Source organism: Melanostigma gelatinosum (genome assembly GCF_949748355.1).
Source record: "Melanostigma gelatinosum genome assembly, chromosome: 20".
Lineage (NCBI taxonomy): Eukaryota > Metazoa > Chordata > Actinopteri > Perciformes > Zoarcidae > Melanostigma > Melanostigma gelatinosum.
Genome location: NC_136653.1, coordinates 20,142,474 through 20,169,848, shown reverse-complemented (window position 1 = coordinate 20,169,848; position 27,375 = coordinate 20,142,474). Strand labels below are relative to the sequence as shown.

The following is a 27,375-nucleotide window of genomic DNA, read 5'->3' as shown; positions in this document are numbered from 1 at the left end:
GGTCCCTTCAGGTTGGGACATCCACAGATGGATTGTGATGTAAACACCGTACAGGACTCATGTGGTGCAAGAGGGAGTTGATTCTGCTTCTTATCTGAATGGACGTAATCTTACAAAAGAGCCGTGGAGCATTTGCTGTGGTGATTATTGGATTGCAGCTCTACTTCTTTGCAGATGATGCAGCTCTGTTTGCTTCTCTGGACCTAAACGTGAAGCAGCTGGGAGGAAAAACGCCACCGTAGTGGTTTATAGGGAGCTGATTCCACTTCAGATTTTTAGGCCGTAATCGCAAGATGAATCGGAGTGTCTGCTGTGGAGATTTTGTTATTGCAGTTCAACTTCTTTGCAGATGATGCAGCTCTGTTTGTTTAATCGGACCTGAAAATGAAGCTACGCCTGTGGCAGTAGAGGGGCGGCTTCAGTTTGTGCACTGAGTGAGTTAAAGTGACTTGAGCATCTATAATGGAGTCGTTCATATTCTGATAACAGTATCAGAAATGCCTTCGATACAGCCTAAAATGCTGGATTGTGAGCCGACACACAGTAGTTTTCCTGCTGGAGAAACATAGACTGTAGATAAGAAGTGGACATTGTCACGGAGACGTCACCCGTTGGTTTGTGTACTGATGTTTTGATGCCTCGAGTACCATCATGTTTTTTTGCAACCGGTGCAACAGGAAGTGATCGTATTTGGAATGTGAAGGAGTGACGTAGAGACGCGTATACATCTCTGGTAGAGACCTGTCAATCACGTGTAGCCCCGCCCTAAAGCATCCCCTGCTTTATGGTCTGTGTGACTCTAAATGGACCATAATGTACTAAATGAACATCATGCTGTATTGAAGAAGACTTTAGAGATTGAGACATAAACTCATGTTTACAATGTTTACTGAGGGAATAAATCAAGAGAGAAGTAGAGTCATTTTCTATAGACTTCTATACAACCAGAGGAGTCGCCCCCTGGTGGACACTAGAGAGAATGCAGCTTTAACACGTGAAGCTTTGCTGCCTGGTGAGAACAGTCGTTGTGTTTTCAGGGTTCTTAGAGGAGATGTCGTTTAGTTGTAACTGAACCGAACAGTGTTTGAACACGACTGGCTGTGAACGCACCCTGCAGGCATGTGGTTCTACTTCTTCTTCTTTCGCACCTCCTTTCTCTTTTTCTCTCCTCCTCATCACTCTTCATCTCCTGCTTCATCTCGATCACATTGTGTGAACGCGTCCTGATCCTGCTCTTCCTCCTCACTCCTGCCTGTCTCCTGCTTGTGTGTGTGTGTGTGTGTGTGTGTCCAGATGGCCCACCTGGTGCAGGTGAAGAGTCACGGTCTGTCAGGGTCCCAGTCTCTGTACGACCCCCACGGCGTGTCCTCCTCCTCGGCGTCGCCCTCCCCCTCCCGGCCTCCCATGCCCCGGCAGAACTCCGACCCCACCTCTGACACCCCTCCTCCCCCGTCCCTCTCCCGCCTGGCGCCCCCCCTCGACAAGCTGGACCGCAGCTCCTGGCTGCGGCAGGACGACGACATGCCGCCGAAGGTCTCTGCATGCCGCCAGCTGTGTGTTTTTGACCGTGTGTGTGTGTGTGTTTGTGTGTTCGCTCTATTTTTCTTTGTCTGAGTTCTGTTTTCTTGTCTGTGTTCAGTTTTTAGTTTCTGTGTCTGTTGGGAGTCTCTCCTGATATGTTGTTTGTTTTATTTTTAGAACAGATGATTTCTAAATATACTAAATATCTTGTAAAACGAGCTTATTAATAGTGTTTGATTTCAATGCAAACTTTTTATTTTTTTTGTTTAGATGGTATAATTTAATATTTAATATTTATATATTTATTTTATAGTTATATTTATATGTAAATATTTATATATTTTATATATTTATATTTATATTTATTTATATACATATTATATTTATTTATTTTATATTTATTTATTCTCGTTATTAACTTCCCAACATATTCCTCATTGTCAGTGTTTTGGTTTATTCTGTAAATAAAAATAATATTAATATTAAATAACAAAGTATTGTTTGCGGTTAGTTGTAGAAAAAATTAAATACACCTTCTCTGAGGGAATTTATTTTTGCTCATATTTTTAATTTGTATTTATAAAATTCTACAGAAATGTAGGAATGTTTTTCCCAAACTTGAGGCCCTCAAAGAGGAAATATCACTTTCATTTAAATCATTTAAAGTCACAGTAACTGCTGTAAACTAATCGTGTTTCTGTAGTCAAACAGGAAGTCCCCTCTGATAAACTCTGTGTTACAGAGTCTGGATATATCAATATAAAACATGTGTGAGGTTCTGACCCAGACTGGTTCTGCTGTGTGTTCTCCAGGTTCCTCAGAGGACGACCTCCATCTCTCCTGCTCTGGTCAGGAAACACTCTCCTGGAAACGGACCCGGCCTCGGGCCTCGAGCTGGAGCTCACCACATACGGGCCAGGTACACACACACGCACGCACGTACACACACTTGTGTGCACACACACACACACACACACATGTACACACACACATCCTACACACACACATAGCTCTGTGGAAACACAGGTGTTATGACTTCAACCGTGTTTTTTGTTTTTTTAAACAACATGAATGAATGAGACTTTTGTGTTTGTGTTGCCGTAGCAACCCTGACTTGCGGAGGACCGACGTTTCCATGGATACGCCCCTGAAGAGGACGAGCAGCGGTAGCTCCTCCAGCTCCACCCCGAGCTCCCAGGGAGGCTCCAACGAACGAGGTGCACACACACACACACTCAGACAGTCACACTCAGACAGTCACACAGTCACACACACACACAGTCTCACACACACACACACTCAGTCACACTCAGACAGTCACACAGTCACACACACACACACACTCAGACAGTCACACTCAGACACAGTCACACACACACACACACACTCAGTCACACTCAGACAGTCACACTCAGACAGTCACACACACACACAGTCTCACACACACACAGTCTCACACACACACACACAGTTACAGTCACACACAGGCACACACACAGACATACACAGTCACACGCACACACAGTCTCACACACACACACACACACACAGTCACACTCAGACAGTCACACACACACACAGTCTCACACACACACACACACACACACAGTCACACTCAGACAGTCACATAGACATACACACAGACAGGCACACACACACACACTCACACACACAGGCGCACTCACAGTCACACATGCACAGGCACACACACAGACATACACACACACAGACAGGCACACACACACACACACTCACAGTCACACACACAGGCGCACACACAGTCACACATGCACAGGCACACACACAGACATACACACACACAGACAGGCACACACACACACAGTCACACACACACACGCACGTGTTTACACTTCTTTACTTGTGAGGACTCTCATTCATTTACAGCCTCCAGAGCTCACCTCAACTTTACATTTATTTACTGAATAAAAAGGGACTTGCGTGAAAATAATTCAACGGATCAAGCTAGAAGTTTCCGAAATCCAAAATGTCTCCACTTTTAAAAAGGAAAAATCCATACTTTATAAAAATATCCTTAATTTTCCATAAATGTCTTAACTTTTCCAGATTCCGTTTTTTTAAATAACATTTTTCACTTTCAAAACTTCTTAATGTTTAAAAATCTCCTCGTGTGTGTGTGTGTGTGTGTGCGTGTGTGTGCGTGTGTGTGTGCGTGTGTGTGTGTGTGTGTGTGTGTTCAGGTAATTCAGCCACTAAGACTGAAGGCTCAACACTTTCTTCCCACGAGACCAAAGATGACGGCAGAGAACTGACACGACCCAGCAGGCCTGCAGTGAGTACACACACCTACACACACACACACACACCTACACACACACACCTACACACACACACACCTACACACACACGCACACACCTACACACACACACATACCTACACACACACAGATTAAATGTTTGATTAAATAAACATTAGAGGATGTTGGAGAACACGTAAACAAACAAACACTCTCTGAACTAACACGTTACTGTTCATGTTCACTCTCCTCATCCTCTCTCTTCCCCTCCTCACCTCTCTTCCTCTCTCTTCACCTCTCTTCCTCTCTCCTCCCCTTTCTCCTCTCTCCTCCTCTCTTCCTCTCTCCTCCACTTTCTCCTCTCTCCTCACCTCTCTTCCTCTCTCCTCCACTTTCTCCTCTCTCCTCTCCTCTCTTCCTCTCTCCTCCCCTTTCTCTTCCCCTCTCATCCTCTCTTCCCCTCCTCACCTCTCTTCCGCTCTCCTCCCCTTTCTCCTTTCTCCTCTCCTCTCATCCTCTCTCCTCACCTCTCTTCCTCTCTCCTCCCCTTTCTCTTCCCCTCTCATCCTCTGTCTTCCCCTCCTCACCTCTTCTTCTCTCCTCCTCTCTCCCCTCTCATCCTCTCTTCCTCTCTCCCCTTTCTCTTCCTCTCCTCTCATCCTTTCATCCTCTCTCTTCCCCTCTTCACCTCTCTTCCTCTCCCCCTCTCTTCCCCTATCCTCCTATCTCACCCACTCCTCTCTCTTCCTCCCATCCTGTCCTCCATCCCTCCTTTCATCGTCCTTCAGAGCTATAAGAAAGCTGTAGACGAGGTCAGTGACATTTCTCCTCCTTCATCTCTCTCTCTCTCTCTCTCTGTCTCTGTCTCTGTCTCTGTCTCTCTGTCTCTCTGTCTCTCTGTCTCTCTCTCTCTCTCTCTCCCCCGTCTCCCTCACACTCACCTCTCCATTCATTCTTCCCGTCTCACCCACTTTACTTCCTGTTATCACTTCAGACATCTCTGCTCTCGTGTTTCATGTCCAGTCACTTTCTCTCATTCTATCTCCTCTCTCTCTCATCAGGAGGAGCTGGTAAGATACCCCCCCCCCCTCCCCCTCTTGTCCACTTCCTGTTTCCTAACCTCTCACATGCACCGCCCCCTTTTTGCTGCTGATGATGTCACAGAGGATGAATTTAAAGGTCCCTGAACTTTAACCCCTGACCCTCCTGCACTGAGGCATGATCCCCCCCCCCCCCATACAAACACTCAGTCATGTGACACAACACATTAACAGCCTGTTAAACAAACCGTATAACCCTTTTTATTTCTCTCTCCTGCTTGTTTTATTTAAAGCTGTATATTCTCTGATACTGAAATGATTTCTGGGTAAAAACACGTTGAACTGTTTTAAAGCTGGAGATCAGTTCATGTTCACGTTCTGCTGATCGTCTGTTAATCACGTCACCGATCGGAGTCAAATTAGTTGTTTATCTTCACGCAGATGGAAACACGATCACGACCTCAGCTGTTTTTAATCTTTGGTTCATTATTTTTTCCAACCAAACTTTCATTTAATTACAGGCAGCTTCAATGTAACTGCGTTTAAAATATATTTTTTGGTTTAATATATTTTTATTTAATTTTATTCTGTTGATTTTTCTCATTTTGACAAATACTACAATAAACACTATTAACGTTGTTTAATTAATGAATTCATTTTCTTATTTTCAAAACACCGATTATTTCTAAAATAGATTTTTGTCTTTTTCCTCATATAAAATATAATTAAATAAACTATATAATGTATATAAAATATAATTAAATAAACTATATCATGTATATGAAACAGAATGAAATAAACTAAATAATATATATAAAATATAATTAAATAAACTTTATAATGTATATGAAATAGAATGAAAACTATATAATATTTATAAAATATAATATTTATAAAATATAATTAAATAAATTATTTAATATTTATAAAATATAATTAAATAATATATATGAAATATAATTAAATAAAATGCATAATATGTGTAAAATATAATTAAAGAAGCTATTTATTTATATATAAAATAGAATGGAATTGAATAAAAATACATTTGAAATAGAATGAATTAAACTATAGAATTGATATAAAATAGAATTCAATAAACTATATTATAAACTATAGCACTGTGGTGTACAGTCGAGATAAAATGAATAAACAGTTATATAGACAAGCTAAAATAGACAAAATAATAACATATAATAATATGAAATAGTGTGTGCAGGAAGTTATGTTTAAAGTTATATTTATTGAGTAGTTACCAGACCGATGTAAACTACACATTTCAGAGAACGAAAACTACACATTTATTTAAAAAGCTTGAATGACCCCTGTGAAGTCAAGTCATTTTTTTGCATGTAAGTAAACATCAGTCAGCAGAGACGTTTGTGGCGTGACTCTGTCGGTGGTCTCGTCCTCCAGGACCTGACGGCTTTGGCCAAAGAGCTGCGAGAGCTGCGCCAGGGGGAGGAGACGAGCCGCCCGCCCGTCAAAGTGACGGACTACTCGTCATCCAGCGAGGACTCTCACAGCAGCGAGGACGAGGACGGAGAGGGCGGGGCTAACGACGGGTCGGTGGCTGTCAGCGACATACCACGCATCATGTGAGTAGAAGTGTTTCCTGTCTCCTGGGACGGGATCCCCAACTGGCTTCCCACACACCGACACGTGCACACACTGGCCACTTTATTGGGGACACTGATGCAGTCCAATAACATCTTTTTCTCTTAATTATTGACTCACAAAATGCAAAGAGAAAAACCAAAGATTCGCAATGCTAACAATTAACAAACACAGAAATGTTCCAGCCTAAATGTTGTCTCTGAATCTTTTAAGTTTTTAAAGATACATTCAACTTTGTACACCTCTGTGTTCAGCAGCAGTTCAGTCAAAGTTTCTCTGATTTGTTGTCACACGGCTGTTGGTCTCAGATGAATCAACCATGGCTTCATAGTTGCGTTGAGGAGCTCAGAATTTAATGTTTTTTACAGAATCTGGTTAAAGTAAACGGTTTATTATTTTTAAATGAGAACATGTAGAATACTGAAATATCACAATTATAAGCTTCGATTTGGTTGCTTTCTTTTCCAGACGGAAGCGTTCGTCACACATGATGTGTTCAAGGACCATTGGATAGATGAAAACTCGATAATGTGATCATATATATGGATTCAAAATGTGGACTTGTCTCTTTCAGGCCAGCAGCGAGTCAAGGTCCCAACGAGTCCTACGGCATGATGGGAGGTCACGACGACGGCCACGACGACTCGTATGGAAACAGCTCTCAGGACGGCACCCTGAGGATGCGTGAGGTGAGTCACTGCTGACCTTTGACCCGAAGACTGTCTCCTCGCCGACTCAGCACAAAGTGTCACCGGACACTTTTCATACGTTTGTCTGTCCAGTGAAAGATTCTGGACTTTGGGCTGATTGGCTGGTTGAACATCTGGCTGGATGTTTCTCAGTTGAGTTATTTGGGATTGTTCTTTTTTTAAATTCTTATTTCATAACAGATTCTCGTCATTAAATATATTTAGTTTATTTTCCAGCTCATTAAGGCAGCGATTCAGGTTTCTTTTTGGAACTTTTATTTTGCATTTTTAACCAAATAGAACTTAAACAGTCCCTCACAAAATACCTCAAAACACAAGGGACAAGATAGAATAATCATCGTAATAATTATTCAGCACGTAGTGAATACATAATCATATACACCTACACACATTAATAATATATACTACATATATATACATACACACATGTACACAAAAAAGAATAATACAAATAATATAGAGGGAGGAAAAAATAAATATATACTATATATATATATATATATATATATATATATATATATATATACACATCATAACGAAGTAAAATAGAATTAAATTAATAAATATAAATAATGAAAGTAACAAACTTTTCAGTGATTCGTTTTAATTGGTGTATTAACTGCAGATTTCTACTGATTATTTCCATTTTTTGTATTATTTAGCTGATTATTTTATTGTTAAATGAATTAATTGTTAAGTCTGTAAAATGCCAGGAAATAGTGGACAATGTTCGTCACAGTGTATTACTACAGCAGATGGAGTACCAGCGCGGGAGCAGTACATTACTTTACTCCTACGCCAGTACTACATCTACTGCAGTAAAACACAGAAACTCGTTTTCTTTGCATCACAGAGCTTCAGGGTTTATAGGAAATGAGACTCAAATGACAACATGTGGCACCTTTCATTTCCTGCTCTGTTTATTTATATTTAGCTTGTCCTCCAGTGTTTTTCCTCTCAGATGGAACAAACATGGATTTCTTCCCTCCCTCGCTGCGCTCGTTTTCCCCTCCCGTTCCCGCTCTCAGTTTTCCAACTTGGGATCCCGAAAGTGTCCTGATCACATGACGCTGGTAGCTGACAGAATAAAAGAAACGCTGAGAGTTGAAGCGTCGGTGCTGGAGAACAGTGGAAAGTTGTCGAATCTCTGACCGCACCGTGTTTCCTTTATTTCAACAGTTTCCCGTTTCTTCCCAAAAAGACTGAACGTACCACCAGACGAACATGTGTGTGACTGTAACCTGTGCTTCTGTGATTTCTGCAGTACGGGATGGCAAGCAGCGGAGGCTCCAAGTCTTCCTTCACACCCTTCGTAGATCCGAGGGTGTACGGGACCTCCCCGACCGGCGACGGCGACAACATCTCGGCCTCGGGTAGGTTTTTACTCACGCCGTTGAACCTGCAACCTCTAAGAAGGGGGGACACGAGAAGAATATAACGGCTCTGGAGACAGTTACAGGAAGAAAAACAACATTCTGCAGGAAATTAGGTTTATTTCTCCGATTTTCTCCACAGAAGAGAAAGGATAAAAGCACTCGTGGCACCGTGAGAAACGTAATAATAATGTTGTCGCGTTGTGCTGCAGCGCTGTTTGCCGACGAGCTGCTGAAGCAGGAGCACGAGCAGGAGCAGGAGCAGGAGCAGGCGAGGCTCAACGAGGCCCGGAAGATCTCGGTGGTCAACGTCAACCCGACCAACATCAGGCCGCACAGCGACACGCCGGAGATCCGCAAGTACAAGAAACGCTTCAACTCCGAGATCCTCTGCGCGGCTCTCTGGGGTGAGACGAGAGACGGCTTCACAACAATGGCATTGATGAGTGTGCGCTCACACGGACGGGAAACAACAAACATCTGTGTGTTTGTGCAGGAGTGAATCTGCTGGTGGGGACGGAGAACGGCCTGATGCTGCTGGATCGAAGCGGTCAGGGCAAAGTTTACAACCTGATCAATCGACGGCGCTTCCAACAGATGGACGTCCTGGAGGGGCTCAACGTCCTGGTCACCATCTCAGGTGGGTATCAAGTCCTTCAAGTACTGTACGTAAGTTGAGGTACATGTACTTCAGTGTTTTTACATTTCATGCAACTTGATACGTCTGCATCTCAGAGGTACATATTGTACTTTATACTGTACTACATCTCAGAGGTACATATTGTACTTTATACTGTACTACATCTCAGAGGTACATATTGTACTTTATACTGTACTACATCTCAGAGGTACATATTGTACTTTATACTGTACTACATCTCAGAGGTACATATTGTACTTTTTACTGTACTACATCTCAGAGGTACATATTGTACTTTATACTGTACTACATCTCAGAGGTACATATTGTACTTTATACTGTACTACATCTCAGAGGTACATATTGTACTTTATACTGTACAACATCTCAGAGGTGCATATTGTACTTTATACTGTACTACATCTCAGAGGTACATATTGTACTTTATACTGTACTGCATCTCAGAGGTACATATTGTACTTTATACTGTACTACATCTCAGAGGTACATATTGTACTTTATACTGTACAACATCTCAGAGGTGCATATTGTACTTTATACTGTACAACATCTCAGAGGTGCATATTGTACTTTATACTGTACTGCATCTCAGAGGTACATATTGTACTTTTTACTGTACTACATCTCAGAGGTACATATTGTACTTTATACTGTACTACATCTCAGAGGTTGTACTTTATACTGTACTACATCTCAGAGGTTGTACTTTATACTGTACTACATCTCAGAGGTTGTACTTTATACTGTACTACATCTCAGAGGTACATATTGTACTTTTTACTGTACTACACCTCAGAGGTAACGATTGCAGGTGAAGTTTCCAACAATCAGTCAGTGTTTCCTGTTTCCCTTGTGACTTGGTCACAGTCGTCTCTTTAATGACGGAGATGTTTCTATTTTTGACTCTTGTCTCTCCGTGTGTTTCTGTTTTTTAAAATAAAACACCTCATAAACACCAGATGCTGGCGATGAAGATGTACAATCACAGATCTTTGCACTGATGCAGTAAAAAGTCACATTTGACGAGTAGCATCAACACCTGAAGTGTAAACCCTGAGCACATTTACAGTTTTCATTTTGTAATTGTCTTTCTCTCACCAGGGAAGAAGAACAAGCTGCGTGTTTACTACCTGTCCTGGCTGAGGAACAGGATCTTACACAACGACCCCGAGGTGGAGAAGAAACAGGGTTGGATCACTGTCGGGGAGCTGGAGGGCTGCGTGCACTACAAAGTCGGTAGGTAAACTCGTTTATGTGGGTTGTGGGGACATTAACATGTAAACACACCAGCATCGTGGGGACTATCCTCCAACTTGGGGTTGATTTCCTCTTTATATCTTTTGATTAATTGGTTGATTACACATTAATTCACATTTGTATTACTAAATGTGAAGTTTACAAAGCAACAAACATCTTTTTTTAACTGTAGTTAAGCATAATTTGACACATCGGACTGTTTTTACGGTGCTCTGCTCTCCTTCTGCAGTGAAGTACGAGAGGATTAAATTCTTGGTGATTGCTCTGAAGAACGCCGTGGAGATCTACGCCTGGGCGCCTAAACCGTATCACAAGTTCATGGCCTTCAAGGTGAGATGCGTCAGGATGTTACCTGAGGTGTTGAAGAGATTGTTAAATGTGGATAAACTTTGTTTTTGGGAACATGTGAGCTAACGAGACGGAAGCAGATGAGCAGCATGATGTTTAGTCATCCTGAGATACAGGATTTGTTTTATAAAAGGGGGCCTGGTAAAGAAATAAACAATGGCTTAAAAAAACATGTAAAGAAATCAAGTCGTGTAACTATAAACCCGATTGATTTAAGTACAAATGAAGAAAAATTACACTTTATTTTGAAAAATGCTTAAAAAGAAGTTGATTTGAACTTTTGGACAGGTTGAATTTGTATATCTGTTTAAGGAAAATTTGAATTTTAGGGATCAATAATGAAGAAGAAACACTTTTTGCAGTGAGGGGAAATTAGACCTCCATAATGTGTACTTTTACCTTTTTGAGTACATTTGGCTGATAATACTTGTGTACTTTTACCTACGTTTCAATTTTAATGTCAACCTTTTTCCTTGGTGTCAGTTGGTTGTTGTGTGCTTTCCTTTGTTGATTTTACACGTGTTTGATTCATCGCTCTGTGTTCCTCCTCAGTCGTTCACTGAGCTGCAGCATCGCCCCCAGCTGGTCGACCTGACTGTGGAGGAGGGACAGAGGTTAAAGGTCATCTACGGCTCCAGTGTCGGCTTCCATGTCATCGATGTGGACTCTGGAAACCCCTACGACATCTACATCCCCTCACATGTTAGTCTGTGTGTGTGTGTGTGTGTGTGTGTGTGTGTGTGTGTGTGTGCGTGTGTGTGTGTCTGTTTCCGTGTGTGTACGTGTGTGTTTGTGTGTGTGTCTGTTTCTGTGTGTCCTGCAATTAATTAAGTTATATTTAAGTGTGAGATAGCGAGTGATTGAGCGACTAAGAGAGCGAGGGAGTGAGTGAGCGAGGGAGCGAGGGAGTGAGCGAGGGAGTGAGTGAGCGAGGGAGCGAGGGAGTGAGCGAGGGAGTGAGTGAGCGAGGGAGCGAGGGAGTGAGCGAGGGAGTGAGCGAGGGAGTGAGCGAGGGAGCGAGCGAGTGAGCGACTGAGCGAGCGAGGGGGCGACTGAGCGAGCGAGGGGTGAATGAGGGAGTGAGTGAGCGAGTGAATAAGAGAATAAACGAACGGCTCCCTTGATGAATGTATGAATGTATGAGAGAGTGATTGATTGATTGAGGGTGTAGCAGCCTTAATGAATGAATGGGTGAATCAGCGTCCTCTTCTAACTCCGGTCTTGTTACAGTAAGAGACGCTGGAAGGAGACGGTAACCACGGCAACCGCCTCACATTGCTTTCTGGAGTCATGACTCACGCTGTGCTCATGTCTGTTTCCATGGCGATGGTGTGGGAGACTCTATTGTTGCAGCAGTTTCTTCTCTCTCAGGGTGGGGGGGGGTTATAGGGGTTACCCACCTGTAGGCTCACGGCAGCTCCTAATCCCCTGCCCCGAACCCCCCTCCAACCCCCTCCTCCCGTGTGTCGCCCCGGCAGATTCAGGGTCAGGTGACCCCGCACGCCATCGTGGTTCTGCCCAAGACGGACGGCATGGAGATGCTGCTGTGCTACGAGGACGAGGGCGTCTACGTCAACACCTACGGACGCATCACCAAAGACGTGGTGCTGCAGTGGGGCGAGATGCCCACCTCCGTCGGTACGTCAACCCCAAAAATCAGCTCGCTTGTCCCCCTGACCTCTGACCTCCTGTAAGCGGTGTCAGCAGGTCATCTTTTCACCCCTCACTACTATCTACCACACCTTCTCCGTTCAAAGCAACACTCCTCTCTCTCCTCCTGCCTTCTGCTTTCAGTTGCACCTTTAAAACGAGAAGCCCAGACTGTAGCCTCACCTGTCTCATGACCGGCTCAAAGGAGTACCACAGGGTTTCTTTGGGAGGTTGAACCGACCGTTCAACTTCATTTGGTGACGTGATGAAAACATGCAGTCGGAAGCCCAAGAACATCATCCTCGTAAAACTGATTGCTCTGTTGCTTCATGCTAACACTTTGTTGAGTAAGAAGCTGCTTTGGGCTTTTATTTTGGTGAATGAGGGGAAATAATATCACAAGATTGTAAATCGGCCGATATTCATGTTTTAACTTTAAACAGACAAGTGTTCCTTAAATGTGTTATTTGAAGAATTGTGACCAACATATGTCAATAGCCACGCTAGCGGCTCTTTAACGCTGTAATGCTCATTATAACGAAACTGAAAAAATATATAAACCAAAGTGTGAGACAAATGGTGCCAGAGGACAATTCAAGCAACTTGATCTCATGCGCCGTGCCTTTAAGCAGCATTTTAAGTACATCCCCCTTTTTATAATGACGCATTTCTGCCATTTCACGTGTCAATTCAACTCAGTACGACATTAAACAACGTAACACTGTAATTGTTATTCATTACGCTCGTTACGTTGTTACATTATGTTGTTAAGTAACATTGTTACGCTTGTTACATTAAACAAATCTGCTACGGGCAATTTATTTACGCTAGAGACGTTGAATTACGCTGTAACGTTACGTTGCTACATAATGTAACGTAAGTGCAGAAAACACATCACAAACGTCATCAACGTAACTTCAAAACAAAGTGTTATCATGAAGCGCTGCAGTGTGGCGATCTATTGGAGACACGTGGAGAGTTTTTAATATGTTCTCATCACTTTGACCAAATATTTACAACCCAAAAACTCAGAGTGTCTCTTGAATGTCAAGTGTTGAACATCCATCTACTGCATGAGTGAATCACAGAGCATCATCACCACACGCTGTGTTTAGATACAACACTGTTTTATGTTATTGGGGGAAATGCTTGTGTGTTGTTTGTCTTCTGTTCTCTTGTTCTGTACAAATATTTAAAAAATATCCACACATTCATCCTTGATTGCGTGAGCTCTAAAACAACTTACAAGATATATTTTTATATACATCGTTTTTTAACAGCAGACTAAAAAGTCAGATAAAAAATGCAGTGCATCTAAATGAATCTGTTATTTATTAGCACACCCAGTCAAACTGCAGAGAGAGGAAACTCGAGCACATCAAGGATGGATCTTGGATCTTCTGATCCGAGTGTGTGTGTGTGTGTGTGTGTGTGTGTGTGTGTGTGTGTGTGTGTGTGTGTGTGTGTGTGTGTGTGTGTGTGTGTGTGTGTGTTTCTTCATCCGGCCTTCACTCTCTTGATTCTCCGATGTCCGTGTACAATATCCTGATTGATTAAACATGAATGTTTGGCTGACTGGCGTCTGTGTCCTGAAGCACCGGTGGTTGTGTGGACGTCATCTCCTGTTAACATGTTTGTGTGTGTAATTTATTTTTACTATCAGAGGCCAGAGTTTCTCACAGCCAAGCCCGGCACCTCAAACAAATCATTTTATCTGAGCTGCTGGTCGATCTCCTTCCTCAACAAACAGAAAATAAACTCTATTGCAAGAAGAGGGGGGGGGGGTGTGACAAATAAAGACCTTCCACTGGACTTTAATTCTCTGACAGAGGAAGGTGCACATCATTTCCAACTGGACCCCTTTTTCTGCTGGTTTGGTATCGCACACTTTAGTCTCTGCAAGCCTTAAAGTGCCAAAACAAGATGGCCTCCACAGCCAAGTTCCTCATCCTAATTGGCTCAACGTTTGTGGTCTTTGCCGATGAAAAAGAAAGTTGATTAAAGGTTTCACGATATCTGATTCGCTCTCCTTCGCGTGCTGATGAAGCGGTGTTAACAAAAAGCTGCTTATGATTCCCAAACATTTCCTGCTGCTGATGCTTCAGATCAAAAGTTGGACTTTCATCGCAAAGCAGCTGAAAGAAAAGCGAGTCGTCACAACTTTATTTAAAGCTGGGGCTCGACATGCAAACCACCGGCGTCAGTCGATTGACGCTCGCGTAACTCATTTAGATCAAACACTGAATGCATCAAATGGAAACGCCAGCGAGCATCCTGTCCACGCCGTCCTCACGTCCCAAAAATCGAAGAGTTCAGAGGTCGCGATCGTTCAAATCAGTCAGAAACTGCTGCAATAATCTCCCTGGAGGTGAGGCCTCAATGTGTGACTGGCTTGGGTGTGAGACTGGTTCTGAGTCTTCTCCTGTCCAATCCCCCTCTGTGCGTGCGTGTGTGTGTGTGTGTGTGTGTGTGTGTGCGTGTGTGTGTGTGTGTGTGCGTGTGTGTGTGTGTGTGCGCCCTCTCCTGTCCCTGCAGCCTACATCCACTCCAACCAGATCATGGGCTGGGGAGAGAAGGCCATTGAGATCCGCTCCGTGGAGACGGGACACCTCGACGGAGTTTTCATGCACAAGCGAGCTCAGCGACTGAAGTTCCTGTCGGAGAGGAACGACAAGGTGAGTCTGAGGACACCTGGACATTTGTGTCCCTCAGCGTTTGTCCCTCAAAGCATTTACGACTTCAGGGATTTCCTTGCCAGTGAAATCAGCCACGGTAACGGCGCACAGTAACGTAACAATTGTAACGTTACAAGCGTCAGAACATCATGTAGCAACGCTACAGCGTAAATTGCCCTTAGCAGACTTTTTTAATGTTACAAGCGCAACAATGTCACGTAACAACATAACGAGCATAATACATAACAATCACAGTGTTGCGTAACAAGTTCTCACTTGTTATACGATGTAACTCTCAATGACGCTCGTTCGTTACACTACGTTACTCGGACCAAATGCAAAACGATTTCCTCGACTGGATACGGAGTTCATTCCGACACTCATATTAACCTCAATGTTGTTTAAATCTGTATCTGACACACTGGAATGAATTCAGTGTGATTCCAGTATAAAACAGCTTCTTCTGTGGTGTATCACCTTAAAAACTCCATTTAGATTCAGATGAACATCTCACACATAGTTCAACACTGTGGCTTTAGCCTCCGATCAGTTTCACAATCAATAGATGGATAAATGAACATCCTATCAGGTGTTCATGCTTCAACGCCGTCCGTCTCCTCCCCTGCAGGTTTTCTTCGCCTCGGTGCGTTCTGGAGGCAGCAGTCAAGTCTTCTTCATGACCCTCAACAGAAGCTCCATGATGAACTGGTAACCTTTCTCCTTCGACCCACAACCCTCCTCCTCTTCTTCATTCTGAGCATCGCCCCGACATCAGGAGCGAAGGATGACAATGTGTGTGTGTGTGGTGTGTGTGTTTGTGGAGGAAATCAACGGACTGCTGAACAGACGATTGAGCCCCCCCCCCCCCCCCCCGTAAAGATACCCTCCAGCTGTAGGGGGCGCTGCAGGCCTCATGGATGCCTTCGCCCTTCCCCGTTGGGCGGATGGTTGTTCTCAAGGGTCTTGATCCAGGCTTTAAAGGACACTGACATCATGCCGAGGAGCCTTTTTTGACTTCCTTAGACTAGATGGGGAGCCGTGGAGAAGTTCTCTGTGTAGCACTTTCATGAGTTCTTACCGGGTGTTCACACTGCGAGTACCGTTCGACTGCGTTTACTGCGCATGTTGTCGTGAGTAAACATCGCTGGTTATTAACGTAGCATCGTTAGAAGAAGACAACTCAGATGCAGCAGTTTTTAAAGTGTGTTTAACTGAAGTGTCTCAATACAAAGGTCAGTTCAAATGGTTCTCAGTGGAACCGTTAGTCTTTGGAACCCTTATTTCTAACACTATGGTGTAAAGCCACGGCTGAAAACATGACCTCAATCACAATTTACAGCTTCAATCTAGCATTTTGACATTCATCATCGGACACTCTGACATGCCTCAAACCTGAATTGTTCAGTCTCACGCAGATTGTGACTTCATTGGACTGATCTTGCGCCTTAAAAATGGATTTTAATGTTTCATGTTCATGCATTTAATAATGAACAGAGACCTTTACAGAAACAACAAAACCTAATGTGGGACGCACGTCATTTTCCACTGACCAGAAGCTGAATTCAGCTCATAGATATCATGGTCTTGTTATCATCTAAAGCACTTCAAGAGATGTTTTCTAGACTAACGTCTTGTAGCAAAACCTTTCAGCGGCGTCTTCTCTGCGCTGTCGGATGTTTTCTTTGCAAAGCAAAAAACAAAATGACGACATTCAGAACAGTTGCACGTTGTTTCCCTGGTCGACGTGAATGGACTCGATGACGGCGTTGCTCACGGTGTGAACACTCGCTTTGAGCGCTGCTGCTGAACAACACCTTCCCCTTTCGGAGAAAAAGAAACGCCACATCAGAGCAGCGAGAGGAAATGTCGACATTTTCTACCCGTCGCTGAGGATGCCGCACGGTTTGTTGCGGCTACTTCGTCCTGGTGTGTTTCTGGGAGGGGACAAGGAAGGTTGTAGATATTGTATTATTGCTGCAACAGCAACACAATTACAAAAAAAATATCTTCACCTCATTTCTCACAGGAAGAACTTGGCGTACAGCAGTTGCCAAACTTCTGGATGTTTTTTCTGCCGTTTGTTTGTTTCTCTCCACCTCTTTCTGTCTGCTGTTCTGTGTACGCTGCACATGTGTAAATACTCACTTTGATGTTGACGACGGACTTCGCAAAAGCAGATGACACTGAAGAAACGAAACAATATCGGTCTCTCTTTTTCTTTTTGTCATGCTTCTGTAAATCTGTCTGCTTCGCTCAGATGGGACGGCTTTTCTTTTTCTTTTGTGACGAGCGAAGACTTGCGCAAAAGTTTGGTTCCGACTTTTTTCCTCCGTAGTTCATCACTGTTTATTTAGTTGTGCATTTTTTGCATGGTGACACATGTTTGACCTGTCGTCACTTGTTATGAATTGTAAGTTTTAAGGCAATACACAGACGGGTCTGACTGTAGAAGCAGCACGCTGAGAGTAACTTTCTACACTGAGCTGTAAAGTGAACGTTGTTTTTTTTAATTGTAAGAATCAGCTTAGCATGTGGGCTTTTTATCTCACGATTAAGTCAAGATTGTACACTGGATAACTACAAGTTTACCATTCAATTTCTATTTTAGGCTTTTTTTTTATGCTCACACAAGGAGCGAGCAGGACGGGCTCAGCATCACTTTAGGATGGCGTTTTCTATTTTTATTTTATTTTTTGCTGGGTTGACGACGTAAACGCCGACGTTTGTGGGATTGCGTTCAGGCTGCGAGAGAGGAAAGTGGTTCACCTTTTACTTGACATTTCTTTTTTTCTTCATTGATCTTAAAGGGTGTGACTGAGGCCAGCTGAAGCCTTTTACATGTGCAGGATGTTAGCATTAATCAGCACCCTGTGAATAAAGGTCAGGAGGCAGGGTCCGTGTGAGAGACCGTAGATTTAAAAAACAAAAAAGATATATATACTGTAAGAATTTTCATTATATCTTACTGATCATTTTAGAGAAAGACAAAAAAACAAACACTTATTAAAGCTTAGTTGTCTTTCTACACAATAGAGAACATAGCTATAAGAATTTCTTAAAAAAAACAAAACAATACAATGTTTTTATTGTGGTATTATTTGTATTTGTATTTCAATTTTTGTAGGTATCAAGACTGTGAACGTATGTCCGGCTGCCAGCCAGTGTGTGTGTGTGAGCGAGAGAGAGCAGGTGTGTGACATGCATGCGAGTGTATGTTTTCACCTTGTCTGAATCACTGGAATCAGTCAAAAGACGACCTCAATCTAGTGACACACATCTGTGATGTTGAAAAACTCTACAAATAAATGTCCTCTCCTTGTGCAGCAACACTTCCTGCTTCACTCTTTCTTCACGCTGGTTCTGTACGACAACGCTCTGGCACCCTGGGGTGTTATTGACTGACAAAAGGAATCACTGTTGAGTACAAGTGATCAATACTGTGCAGGATTTCAACAACAACACTTTTCTTGCACACTGTGGTGCGCAGGATAAAAACATGTCATAAAAAAATAATATTGAATTCGTAGAAACCAAAAGAAATCTCACACTTATACTCAGACAACCTCTGATCAAACATTAGTGCTGAAATGAGTTAATCATTAGAGAAAAATCAACTCATTAGTTATTAATAAAATCAATGTAGAAGCTGACAAGTTGATCTCACTCAAAAAGAAGATCTGGGAGTTATGTGTACTTTCTATCTATGTTAGTTACTTACATTTAGCTGTAGCTTCATTTTGTTAAGTTGTTCCAACTTAAAAAGTAAAATGAACTAAAAGTCATGCTTGCAGCTTTGTGAGGCTTCACACTTATACTCACTGTATTAACAAGTACAGGTCATGCCGGGTTTCTTTTTTACAATCATCAAACATTAGCGCTTGACATCAGCGCTGAAATGAGTCGATTAAGATAAAAATCACCTCGTATAAATAATATACTGTAGAATATGACAAGTTGATCTCACTTTTAAAAATCTAGGAAACTCATTGCCTTGAAAAAGGTAAGTACACATATCTACTTGTTAAAGTTACTTACATTTTCTGTGTAGTTGTTCCAACTCAATATGTCAAGTGAAATCAACTTGTTCTTTCTAAGAGTCGTGCTTGCAGCTTTGTGATGCTGCACATATGCTAACATCAGCATGCTAACATTTGCTAATTAGGAATTGAAAACAGAAAAGTACAGCTAAGGCTGGAATGTCATTAGTTTTGCAAGTATTTGGCCATAAATCAAAGTATTGGACAAATTAAAATGTTGACCTGATGATGGCGCTAGATGTAAAGAAAAGAAGCTTCAAACTATTTTTTGCATTTCTAAAAGTAAGAGTATTTATTCCACCACAGCTCATTTTTCTAACGTATATTTTGATGTGTGGGATAGATAATAATGTATGTATTTGTATGACAGTTTGTACATAATAATGTATTTATACACTATGATATTGCTACTTTTACTGAAATAAGAGTATTACTTGTAATAAATTGTAATGGTGGTGGAAGAGGGTGCCCCAACTCTTCTTGGGGAGCCCCGGTATCCCGAGAACCGCCGCTGACCTGGTTGCCATGTTTGCTCACCACAGACCTGGCAACCCTTTCTGCCAGGCTGCCACCGGAACCCATAATCGCCCCCCCCCCCCTCCCTCACCTCTACGGATGCTGCAGTAAAGTTGGCCGCGCATGCGCACATTCGGTCAACTTTTTGTCTTGGAAGGTAAGTGTGGCATGGCGCGTGTTTCTGCCTTGAGGGGGGATAAACGTTGGACCTAACGGCTTTTTTTACGTGAACAGTTACCCGTTTCAGAGGTACTATAGTACACGCGTGGTGGTCTGAGCGGCTGGTTTCTAATTTCTCCGTGGATGTGGTCGAGTCGCAGGGTTAAAGGGTGGGTGTCCATGTTCCCAGCTAACGTTACCAGGGTTTAATCAAACGGGACATGCGGCCTTCGGAGGAAGAACGCTTGTCATTCTGTCCGCTAATTTACTTAAATTTTTCCCGGTACATATGAATATGAAGCCTGCGGTGTATTTGTCATCCCACTGTTTAAATATCTTATTAAAAAACGCCCCCACCAACCGCCGTCGCTCGAGCGTCAATCCGCTGGCTTTTTTTTTTAAATTTCAACAGAGTTGAATGGAGACGGCTAGCGTTAGCATTGCGTTAGCTAACATAACGGTACTCGCTTTATTTTGTGCAGCTGAAGCGGGCGCATGTTTGGCCACTTTATAAACACCTTATTTTATAAGCTTATCTGAATCAGGCTTGTTAATTTGCTAAATGTCGTTTAGATAAAAAATATAGCACAATATTAGCTGATTTTAGCCGTATACGTGACGTTATTGTTAGCTGGCTGTGTACCGTTAACTGCCGCTGTTGTAAACTCCAGGCCGGCTAACTTGCTCGCGCTAGCTAAATGTATCAATTTCCAGAGCCTCGTGTTGTGTCGCGGTCTAAGTTGTCCGTGCTTCCACATGTCTGCATCGCTGTACGGTCCTAATTTAGACTTAATTATTTTGACTTTATTTTTAATACAGATCATGAGGGGTGCTGCTTTTCCCCGAGATCTCGCGATAATCTATTCACAGTTTGGGGCCCAGAGCAAAAAAAAGAGCCAAGGACAGTCGATTAAACTGGCATTTAACCAACAATAATTAAGCAAAATTGAGACTGTAAAAATATATTTTTGTTAGGGTGTTAATTGATAATATTCACGCAAAGATTATGGCAGCTGTCATGTAAACATCAGAACTTTAGCGCTTTAAATTAACGGGTAAACCTGGCAAAACATTACATTTTTGTTATTGTCAACACCTTTTGATAGGATGTGTAAATGTGTCTTAATCCCACCCTGCACCCTGTCTGTGGCTCTTACCACCAAATCCACTGGTTTTAACTTTAAATGTAAATCTACAAACCAGCAATAGTACATACTGTATTTGTTGGAGTATTTTCAGTTGTGTATTTGGCCGTTTTCAACCACCTCCCTAACATCTAGTATCAGTAGTGTCAGTACAGTTTTAGTATCAAACACTGATGTTGATGCATGTGATATAAATAAGTTATTTGACCTGTAATCAGACTGCAGCGTATTTAATATTTTCCTCAGATTGATACTAAGATGATTGATCTGTGAATATCTTGTTGCAGCACCGCTGACCCATCGCACCATGTCAGATCCCGATCTTGACTTCACGGTTGGCGAGTCTGGCGCCTCCGCCACGTACCCCATGCAGTGCTCTGCTCTGCGTAAGAACGGGTACGTGGTGCTGAAGGGACACCCCTGCAAAATTGTGGAGATGTCAACCTCCAAGACCGGCAAGCACGGACATGCCAAGGTAAAAACTTTTAGTTTTTCAAGCTGTTTATTGTCACACCGGTTATAAAAGATAAGAGCCTGGGGGAAAAAATGTTTCATATTGTTCAGTGATTGGAGGATATATTCCTTTAAAGTGTGGTTAAGAAGCCCCGTCAAAATAAGAGCAGCTGTTCAGTAGCAGCGCAATGTGTTAAATGGAGTTTGGTAATAAAAAACTGAACCAGTGTCAACGATGGCAGAGAGCTAAGGCTCAGTTTGGGCTTCTCAGATTTCAGCCCAGTCTGATCCGAGCTGTCTCTGTGGTTCTTGCTTTAAAGTTTCTCTGGAGAACATTTAACTGGTTCTGGAACCAGTTTAGTCCTGATCCTCTATCACACCTCCATCAGTAAAGAGACCATCAGAGAGAAGATGGTCTGTTTCGATAAAGTTATTCTTAATGCTCGTCATCGGGGCCACCGGGTCGGATTCTGGTGAAACCAGATGACCTCCTGCAGGTTCACCAGAACCTCCTTCAGCTCAGACTCCAGCAGAGACCGGTCCACCGTGGACGGACCCAGATCCTCCAGCAGAGGTGGTCAGACCAGATCTGGCTTCTCAGCAGCCTCTGAGCTCCGGAGGGAGGAGGAGAGCTCAGCTCCCGGCAGCAGCAGCGTCTCCTCCTCCAGGAGCAGAGCTTCTCCTCTCTGGGACTCAGGACATATTGCTGGAGGTACGGGAGAACCAGGACTGAGAGGGGCATACTAGACCCTGCTGCAGTAAAATGAGAGGTTTTCTAAAGAGACTGGTGCTCGGAGACACTACCACTTTCCTCTTCGGGGGCCACCAAAAGAAGGTTCCTCGTTGCAGCATTAAGTAATGCACAGTCTCAACTTTTTCTTCCAACACTGCGGTTCTCCCACATGTACTTTGCTCTCCCTTTGTGCTCAACGTGGATGGAAAAATTAAGATTTTGGCTATACATTTTGAAATGTGTGAAGTACATTTTAAATATTCGAATCACTTGACACTTGCTTCCTAAACCGGGAGGGAAAACATGAGCTTTGGTTTCTTTATGATCTGTCCATGGACTACCGATGGGGAAAATAGCCTTGTGGCCAGTTACGGCTCATTTACAGCTATGTTTATTAAAGTTGCTTTCTGTTAAATCAAAGAATATTTAATTTATTGAAGTTTTGCATCATAATGTTGTTGTTTTCTGTCTGATTTGTTGTGCTGCGTTCATAAACCTCCTGTTTGGTCTCTTGATACCTGCACAGATGAAATACTTGACACTTTGTAATAAACCACATCTTGTTCTTTAAGGTTAACATGGTTGGTATCGACATCTTCACCAACAAGAAGCATGAAGATATGTGCCCCTCCACCCACAACATGGATGTTCCCTCCATCAAGAGGATAGATTACCAGGTGAGACAAACAACCCAGAACTCTTATCACACAAACGTAGCTGCAGTTAACCAGAGGAGGACGTGAGCGCGGTCGTCTCTGCTGGCTTTTCTTGAGCTTTAAGTTCCGGAGCTTTGGAATTATCAGACATTTTTGCAAAAAATATCAATGTCAGTCCTGCTCTTTCGTTCGAGTTTTGAAGTTGGAATAAGAACAATGTTTTCTAATGTGTCCCCACCGTCCCAGCTGATTAACATCAATGACGGCTACATGTGCCTCATGAGCGACACCGGTGACATCAGGGAGGACCTGCGTGTCCCCGACAGCGAAATCGGCAGAGAAATCGAGGGAAAGTTTGAAGCTGGTGACGAATTCATGGTGAGTGTAAATTTAGTCGTGTGTGTGTGTGTGTGTGTGTGTGTGTGTGTGTGTGTGTAAAGTTTCTGATGATTGACTCAAACACGTGCTGCTTCTCCCTGCAGGTCACTGTCATCGCTGCCATGGGCGAGGAATGTGCTGTCGCTACGAAGGTCTTAGCCAGCAAATAAGGAGAAGACGGACTCTGCTTCCCAGGCAACAAGCACCACCCACAACCAGTCTCCTGCATCCTCATTGGTTCTGTCACCAAAGGGTCGGCCTTCACAGACAACCTCAATCATTCTGTTGTGATTTCTCTCATTTTTATCCTCCTCCCCATCCTCCCTTTTTATTTTGTCATTTCTCTTTTCCATTTGCTTGTTGGGGAAAGTTCCACTTGCAGCTCGCTGCGTGGTCCTCTGCTCTGGTCACTGAGGTTTTGTTTGGTAACAAATCTACTTTATATATAAAAAAACGACTTCCAAAAATATCGATCAGTTGCTCATTCCTGCTTATTTTTGCCTTCAAAGTGTTGGTTTTGCCGCTCGCATTCCTGAATGTTTTAATAACAACGGGATTCAGCTTTTGTATGATTCTTTTCTTTTATATATTCTTGAATAGCGGGTTTAAAGGGAACGGGATGGGGACAGTTTTTGAGTTGTTAAAGCAGATGGATAGATGTTTAAATTCTGGTTCAGGCCGTCCCTCTCGCAGCCGTACCGCTCTCCAGCATGGCCTCTGCTCCGGTTCCCGCGTGGATTCGGGGCTCGACGAGGCTCGTTTTCGCTCCTCCTCCTTGCTGGATTGGTGGTGGTTAGCACTTATGAGCACTTGAGGTCCACCCCAGCATGTCAAAGCTCTAAAACCAAGAAAAGAGAAGTGTTTTTGTTTGTTTCCCCCCTAAGAAGAACAGAAACTTCAGTGATTTACCCTTGTGATGTCAGTCTCTTGTCTGTAGAAGTTGGATGGGAGCGTGTGCGCTTACACCTCTTGTCCACCGGGGCGGGCGGTCGCCCCCCCCCCCCTAACCCCCCCAATACAAAAGGAGTTATATTTTGTTTTGAGAGGCATGAGTGTGTCGCGTTGTGGTCCTCCGAAATGTGGAAGGCGGTTTGCAGTGAGGAGTGTGTCTTTTTTTTTTTTTTTTTGAGGGACTCGATCGGGTTGGGGAGGGTGGTAGAGTTGCAAACTTTTGTTCACTCGAGGCCTTTGTCACCTGACTGGAGATGGCAAAAAACATAAAATAAAACCACGAAACGAAATGGACAAAAACTGCAAACTACGTCTGGTTTTCTGTCTCTGATGTACGCTGTAAAGGTGCAGTCACGGTGTCAAAGGGATGATGTTTGTGACGCACGATGGACATAAAGTGTTAAAATCATAGTAAAAATATATCAATAAAGTTGTACATTTTGTAGTTTGTGCTGAAAGCTGCTGAGAGGTGTGTTGTACTGTGGATGTCTGGATGCTTTTAAGGTTGGAAACAAGTGTAATCTGCAAAAACAAGCACTTTTGATGAAATGCATGTTTTAAAGGGTTCTTAGAAGTTTCAGGTTCAAGTAAATACACAAATCAAAAGTCCTGGTTCAGACCTTTACTTCAGTTATACGTGTTAGTGAGACTTTAACTCCAGTATCAAGTGTAATAAGTAAACATCGGGTGTTGTGGGTCACATGACGTCATGTTTTCGTATCCCTTAATCATTCTCTTCAAGGTGACACACCTGTTAAATAAACATGGACACATATTGAGCTGTTGGTGCTCTAGAACCAAGAAAAACACCTGGACTTAAGTTTATTTTGCACTGCAGATGTTGGAGGAAAAAGCTTATTGCAGATGCAGATCCTCACTGACTTGCAAAACAATATTTAGGAAACCTGGTGACTCACCACCAAGGGAGTATATGAAAAGACTGCTGTAGTTTCAGACTCCGACACACCCTGCCTGAAGGTCCCCAGTAGTGGTGGAAAGAAGGATGCATGCTAACCGCCTGACCAGTCACAGTTTCGCTGACTCATCAGGAGGGATTTCATTTTGTGTTCACACAAATGCAGCTGAATGAACATGGCTGGTCTGAGGCCCTGTGGGTGTGTGTGTGTGTGTGTGTGTGAGAGAGATATATGTGTGTACACATCGTGAATGATTGACCAGGCTCAGCAGGTTTATTATCAGGGTGTGTTTGGGCTGTGAAAGACCTTTTGGACTTTTTGTCCTACAAAAGAGGCAAAACCTCCACTATAAATCTCTTATTTTAAGACAACTTAATTTAATTTAAATAAATCTGTCGGTATTGTTGGTCAAATGAAGCTAAAGTAAAAATACGACTCATAAATATGAGTTCGGTCACTTCAGAACTCGTTAATCGAGCTATTTTCCGGGATTCCTGTGTTTATTTTCCCTCTTCTCTGCAGCTATACTGGGGTTACCATATATGGTAAGGGCGTTGCACGCGGCGCCATTCCCGTCACAGCCACGTCACATCCGGTTCTCCCTTTCACGTCCGATTTTCCAACATGGCGCCGGTAAGTCGTGCTAGCTCCCCTGGAATCTGCGCATTTTAGTGTTTATTCCGTTACCGTTTCCCAGAGTTATTCCGGTCATTACCTACTAAAAACAAAGTAACGATTGAAGCGCGTAACTGTGTGTTAAACATCGTTTTTATAGGGCAGGAAACCAGGAAACTAGCAGAGTTAGCTGGCACGTGTTCCATTCATTCAAGGCCAGTCTCCACAGAGTAAAGGAGTGTTTTAGTTCTTATCGGTGGCTTTTCTGCCTCTTGACCGGTAAACCTGACTTCTGTTACAGTCTACATGTAGTACAGGACCCACCGATCAGTTCGGCATAACTTTCATATTGACTATCCCTCTAATAGATCATAATAAAGTAGAAACTAAACTAGTGGTGGATGTCTCTACCAAAGGAGCTTCCATTTGTTTGGCACCCAAAATTCTAACAAATCGTTTTGTTTCAATGACTGATGTTGTACATATAAAGAAATATTTCATTTTTATTTATACTATTTTTGCATTTATAATGAATGAACATCTAATTTCTGAGCGTTTTGTATTCACTAATTTAAAGTATTGTGGTATATATTCCTACATATATATATATATATATATATATATATATATATCTATATCTATATATATATCTCTTATATAATTTACATTTAGCATAATCCTGAATTTACATTTTATGATTATATTTTATTCATTCTTATAAATAAGAGCATCTGTAAGTTACCAATATCCCCCATTTAGTATAACACCACCTAAGAATTAGTAAATAATTAGATTGTAGATATCTTAAGGATACTTAAACAAAGGATTTACTCTGTAATTAAGAGTATTTACTGAAGTCTAGATGTCACAATGTTTTAATATGTTTACAAGCAGTGAAATATAGAATCAGTAAAAGCTAGAATGCCTTTCGGGACTTTAAAGAGGACCAGAAACATCTCACGTTTCTGAACCTGTTGCTGCTTTATTTTTATTTTCCCTCACAGCTCAAACAGAAAAGACCAACTGTCAGCAGGAAGTCCAAAAAGGGAGCTGCATGGAAGTTCACCTTGGACCTGACCCACCCTGTGGAGGATGGGATCCTGGACTCTGCAAGCTTTGTAAGTATTCCTCCTCTTATTAAACCCTTTTCATTCATTAAAGACGCTAGTTAGGAATCAGGAAAACTGCGTGAAACAAGCAGCTAACCCTGCGTCTGGACTAGGGTTCTCTTCCCTAGCTCCGAATATACTAGGGTTCCCTTCCCTAGTGCGTCACTGTGTTCTGTCCGACAGGAAACCTTCCTCAAAGAGAGGATTAAGGTCAACGGGAAGACTGGCAACCTGGGCAACGTGGTCCAGGTCGGCCGCATGAAGAACAAGATCAACGTCACGTCTGAGAAGCAGTTCTCCAAAAGGTCGGATGGGATTTTTATTTATTTTAACAGAGCAAACAATATTAGAAATAAAAAAATCAGAGACTGAATGACCCCTCCTCCCCCGCCCTCCGCCAGGTATCTGAAGTACCTAACGAAGAAGTACCTGAAGAAGAACAACCTCCGTGACTGGCTGAGAGTCGTGGCATCCGACAAGGAGACGTACGAGCTGCGTTACTTCCAGATCAGCCAGGACGACGAAGAGGAGTCGGAGGCAGACGAGTAAACGTCTGGAGAATAAATGTGGGAAAATAA

General features: G+C 42.8%; 3 protein-coding genes across 10 annotated transcripts in view; all 3 read left to right on the top strand.

Annotated features, from left to right (window-relative positions):
* Positions 1–18,457, top strand: part of tnikb (TRAF2 and NCK interacting kinase b) — a 43,244-nt gene extending 24,787 nt beyond the window's left edge. For 2 of the 5 annotated variants that reach the window (XM_079292434.1, XM_079292431.1), the window contains 15 exons: positions 1,294–1,533; positions 2,334–2,440; positions 2,626–2,738; positions 3,741–3,832; positions 6,254–6,435; positions 7,029–7,143; positions 8,429–8,537; positions 8,750–8,944; positions 9,034–9,177; positions 10,300–10,434; positions 10,685–10,785; positions 11,356–11,505; positions 12,282–12,441; positions 14,989–15,128; positions 15,757–18,457. In XM_079292434.1, coding sequence (XP_079148560.1) covers positions 1,294–1,533; positions 2,334–2,440; positions 2,626–2,738; positions 3,741–3,832; positions 6,254–6,435; positions 7,029–7,143; positions 8,429–8,537; positions 8,750–8,944; positions 9,034–9,177; positions 10,300–10,434; positions 10,685–10,785; positions 11,356–11,505; positions 12,282–12,441; positions 14,989–15,128; positions 15,757–15,840 — 2,067 coding nt within the window. In that variant the 3' untranslated portion in view covers positions 15,841–18,457. The remainder of the gene's footprint in view (positions 1–1,293; positions 1,534–2,333; positions 2,441–2,625; positions 2,739–3,740; positions 3,833–6,253; positions 6,436–7,028; positions 7,144–8,428; positions 8,538–8,749; positions 8,945–9,033; positions 9,178–10,299; positions 10,435–10,684; positions 10,786–11,355; positions 11,506–12,281; positions 12,442–14,988; positions 15,129–15,756) is intronic. The other 3 variants (XR_013772923.1, XM_079292432.1, XM_079292433.1) reach the window with 3 other exon arrangements.
* Positions 18,458–19,797: 1,340 nt separating this feature from the next.
* Positions 19,798–24,590, top strand: LOC306794107 (eukaryotic translation initiation factor 5A-1-like). Of its 3 annotated transcripts, none has more exons than XM_079292021.1 (5): positions 19,798–19,838; positions 21,273–21,460; positions 22,744–22,848; positions 23,074–23,205; positions 23,310–24,590. In XM_079292021.1, the coding sequence occupies exons 1-5, from the start codon at positions 19,805–19,807 to the stop codon at positions 23,373–23,375; spliced, it is 525 nt and encodes a 174-aa protein (XP_079148147.1). In that variant the 5' UTR covers positions 19,798–19,804; the 3' UTR covers positions 23,376–24,590. The 3 variants fall into 3 exon arrangements, with proteins under 3 accessions (XP_079148147.1, XP_079148148.1, XP_079148149.1); XM_079292022.1 differs by having other exon boundaries at positions 19,826–19,930; XM_079292023.1 differs by lacking the exon at positions 19,798–19,838 and adding an exon at positions 19,873–20,010.
* A 1,074-nt stretch (positions 24,591–25,664) lies between these two features.
* Positions 25,665–27,375, top strand: rpl22l1 (ribosomal protein L22-like 1). 2 transcript variants are annotated; one of them, XM_079292460.1, is made up of 4 exons: positions 25,665–25,706; positions 26,693–26,806; positions 26,981–27,102; positions 27,199–27,375. In XM_079292460.1, the coding sequence occupies exons 1-4, from the start codon at positions 25,698–25,700 to the stop codon at positions 27,344–27,346; spliced, it is 393 nt and encodes a 130-aa protein (XP_079148586.1). In that variant the 5' UTR covers positions 25,665–25,697; the 3' UTR covers positions 27,347–27,375. The 2 variants fall into 2 exon arrangements, with proteins under 2 accessions (XP_079148586.1, XP_079148587.1); XM_079292461.1 differs by having other exon boundaries at positions 25,670–25,706; positions 26,911–27,102.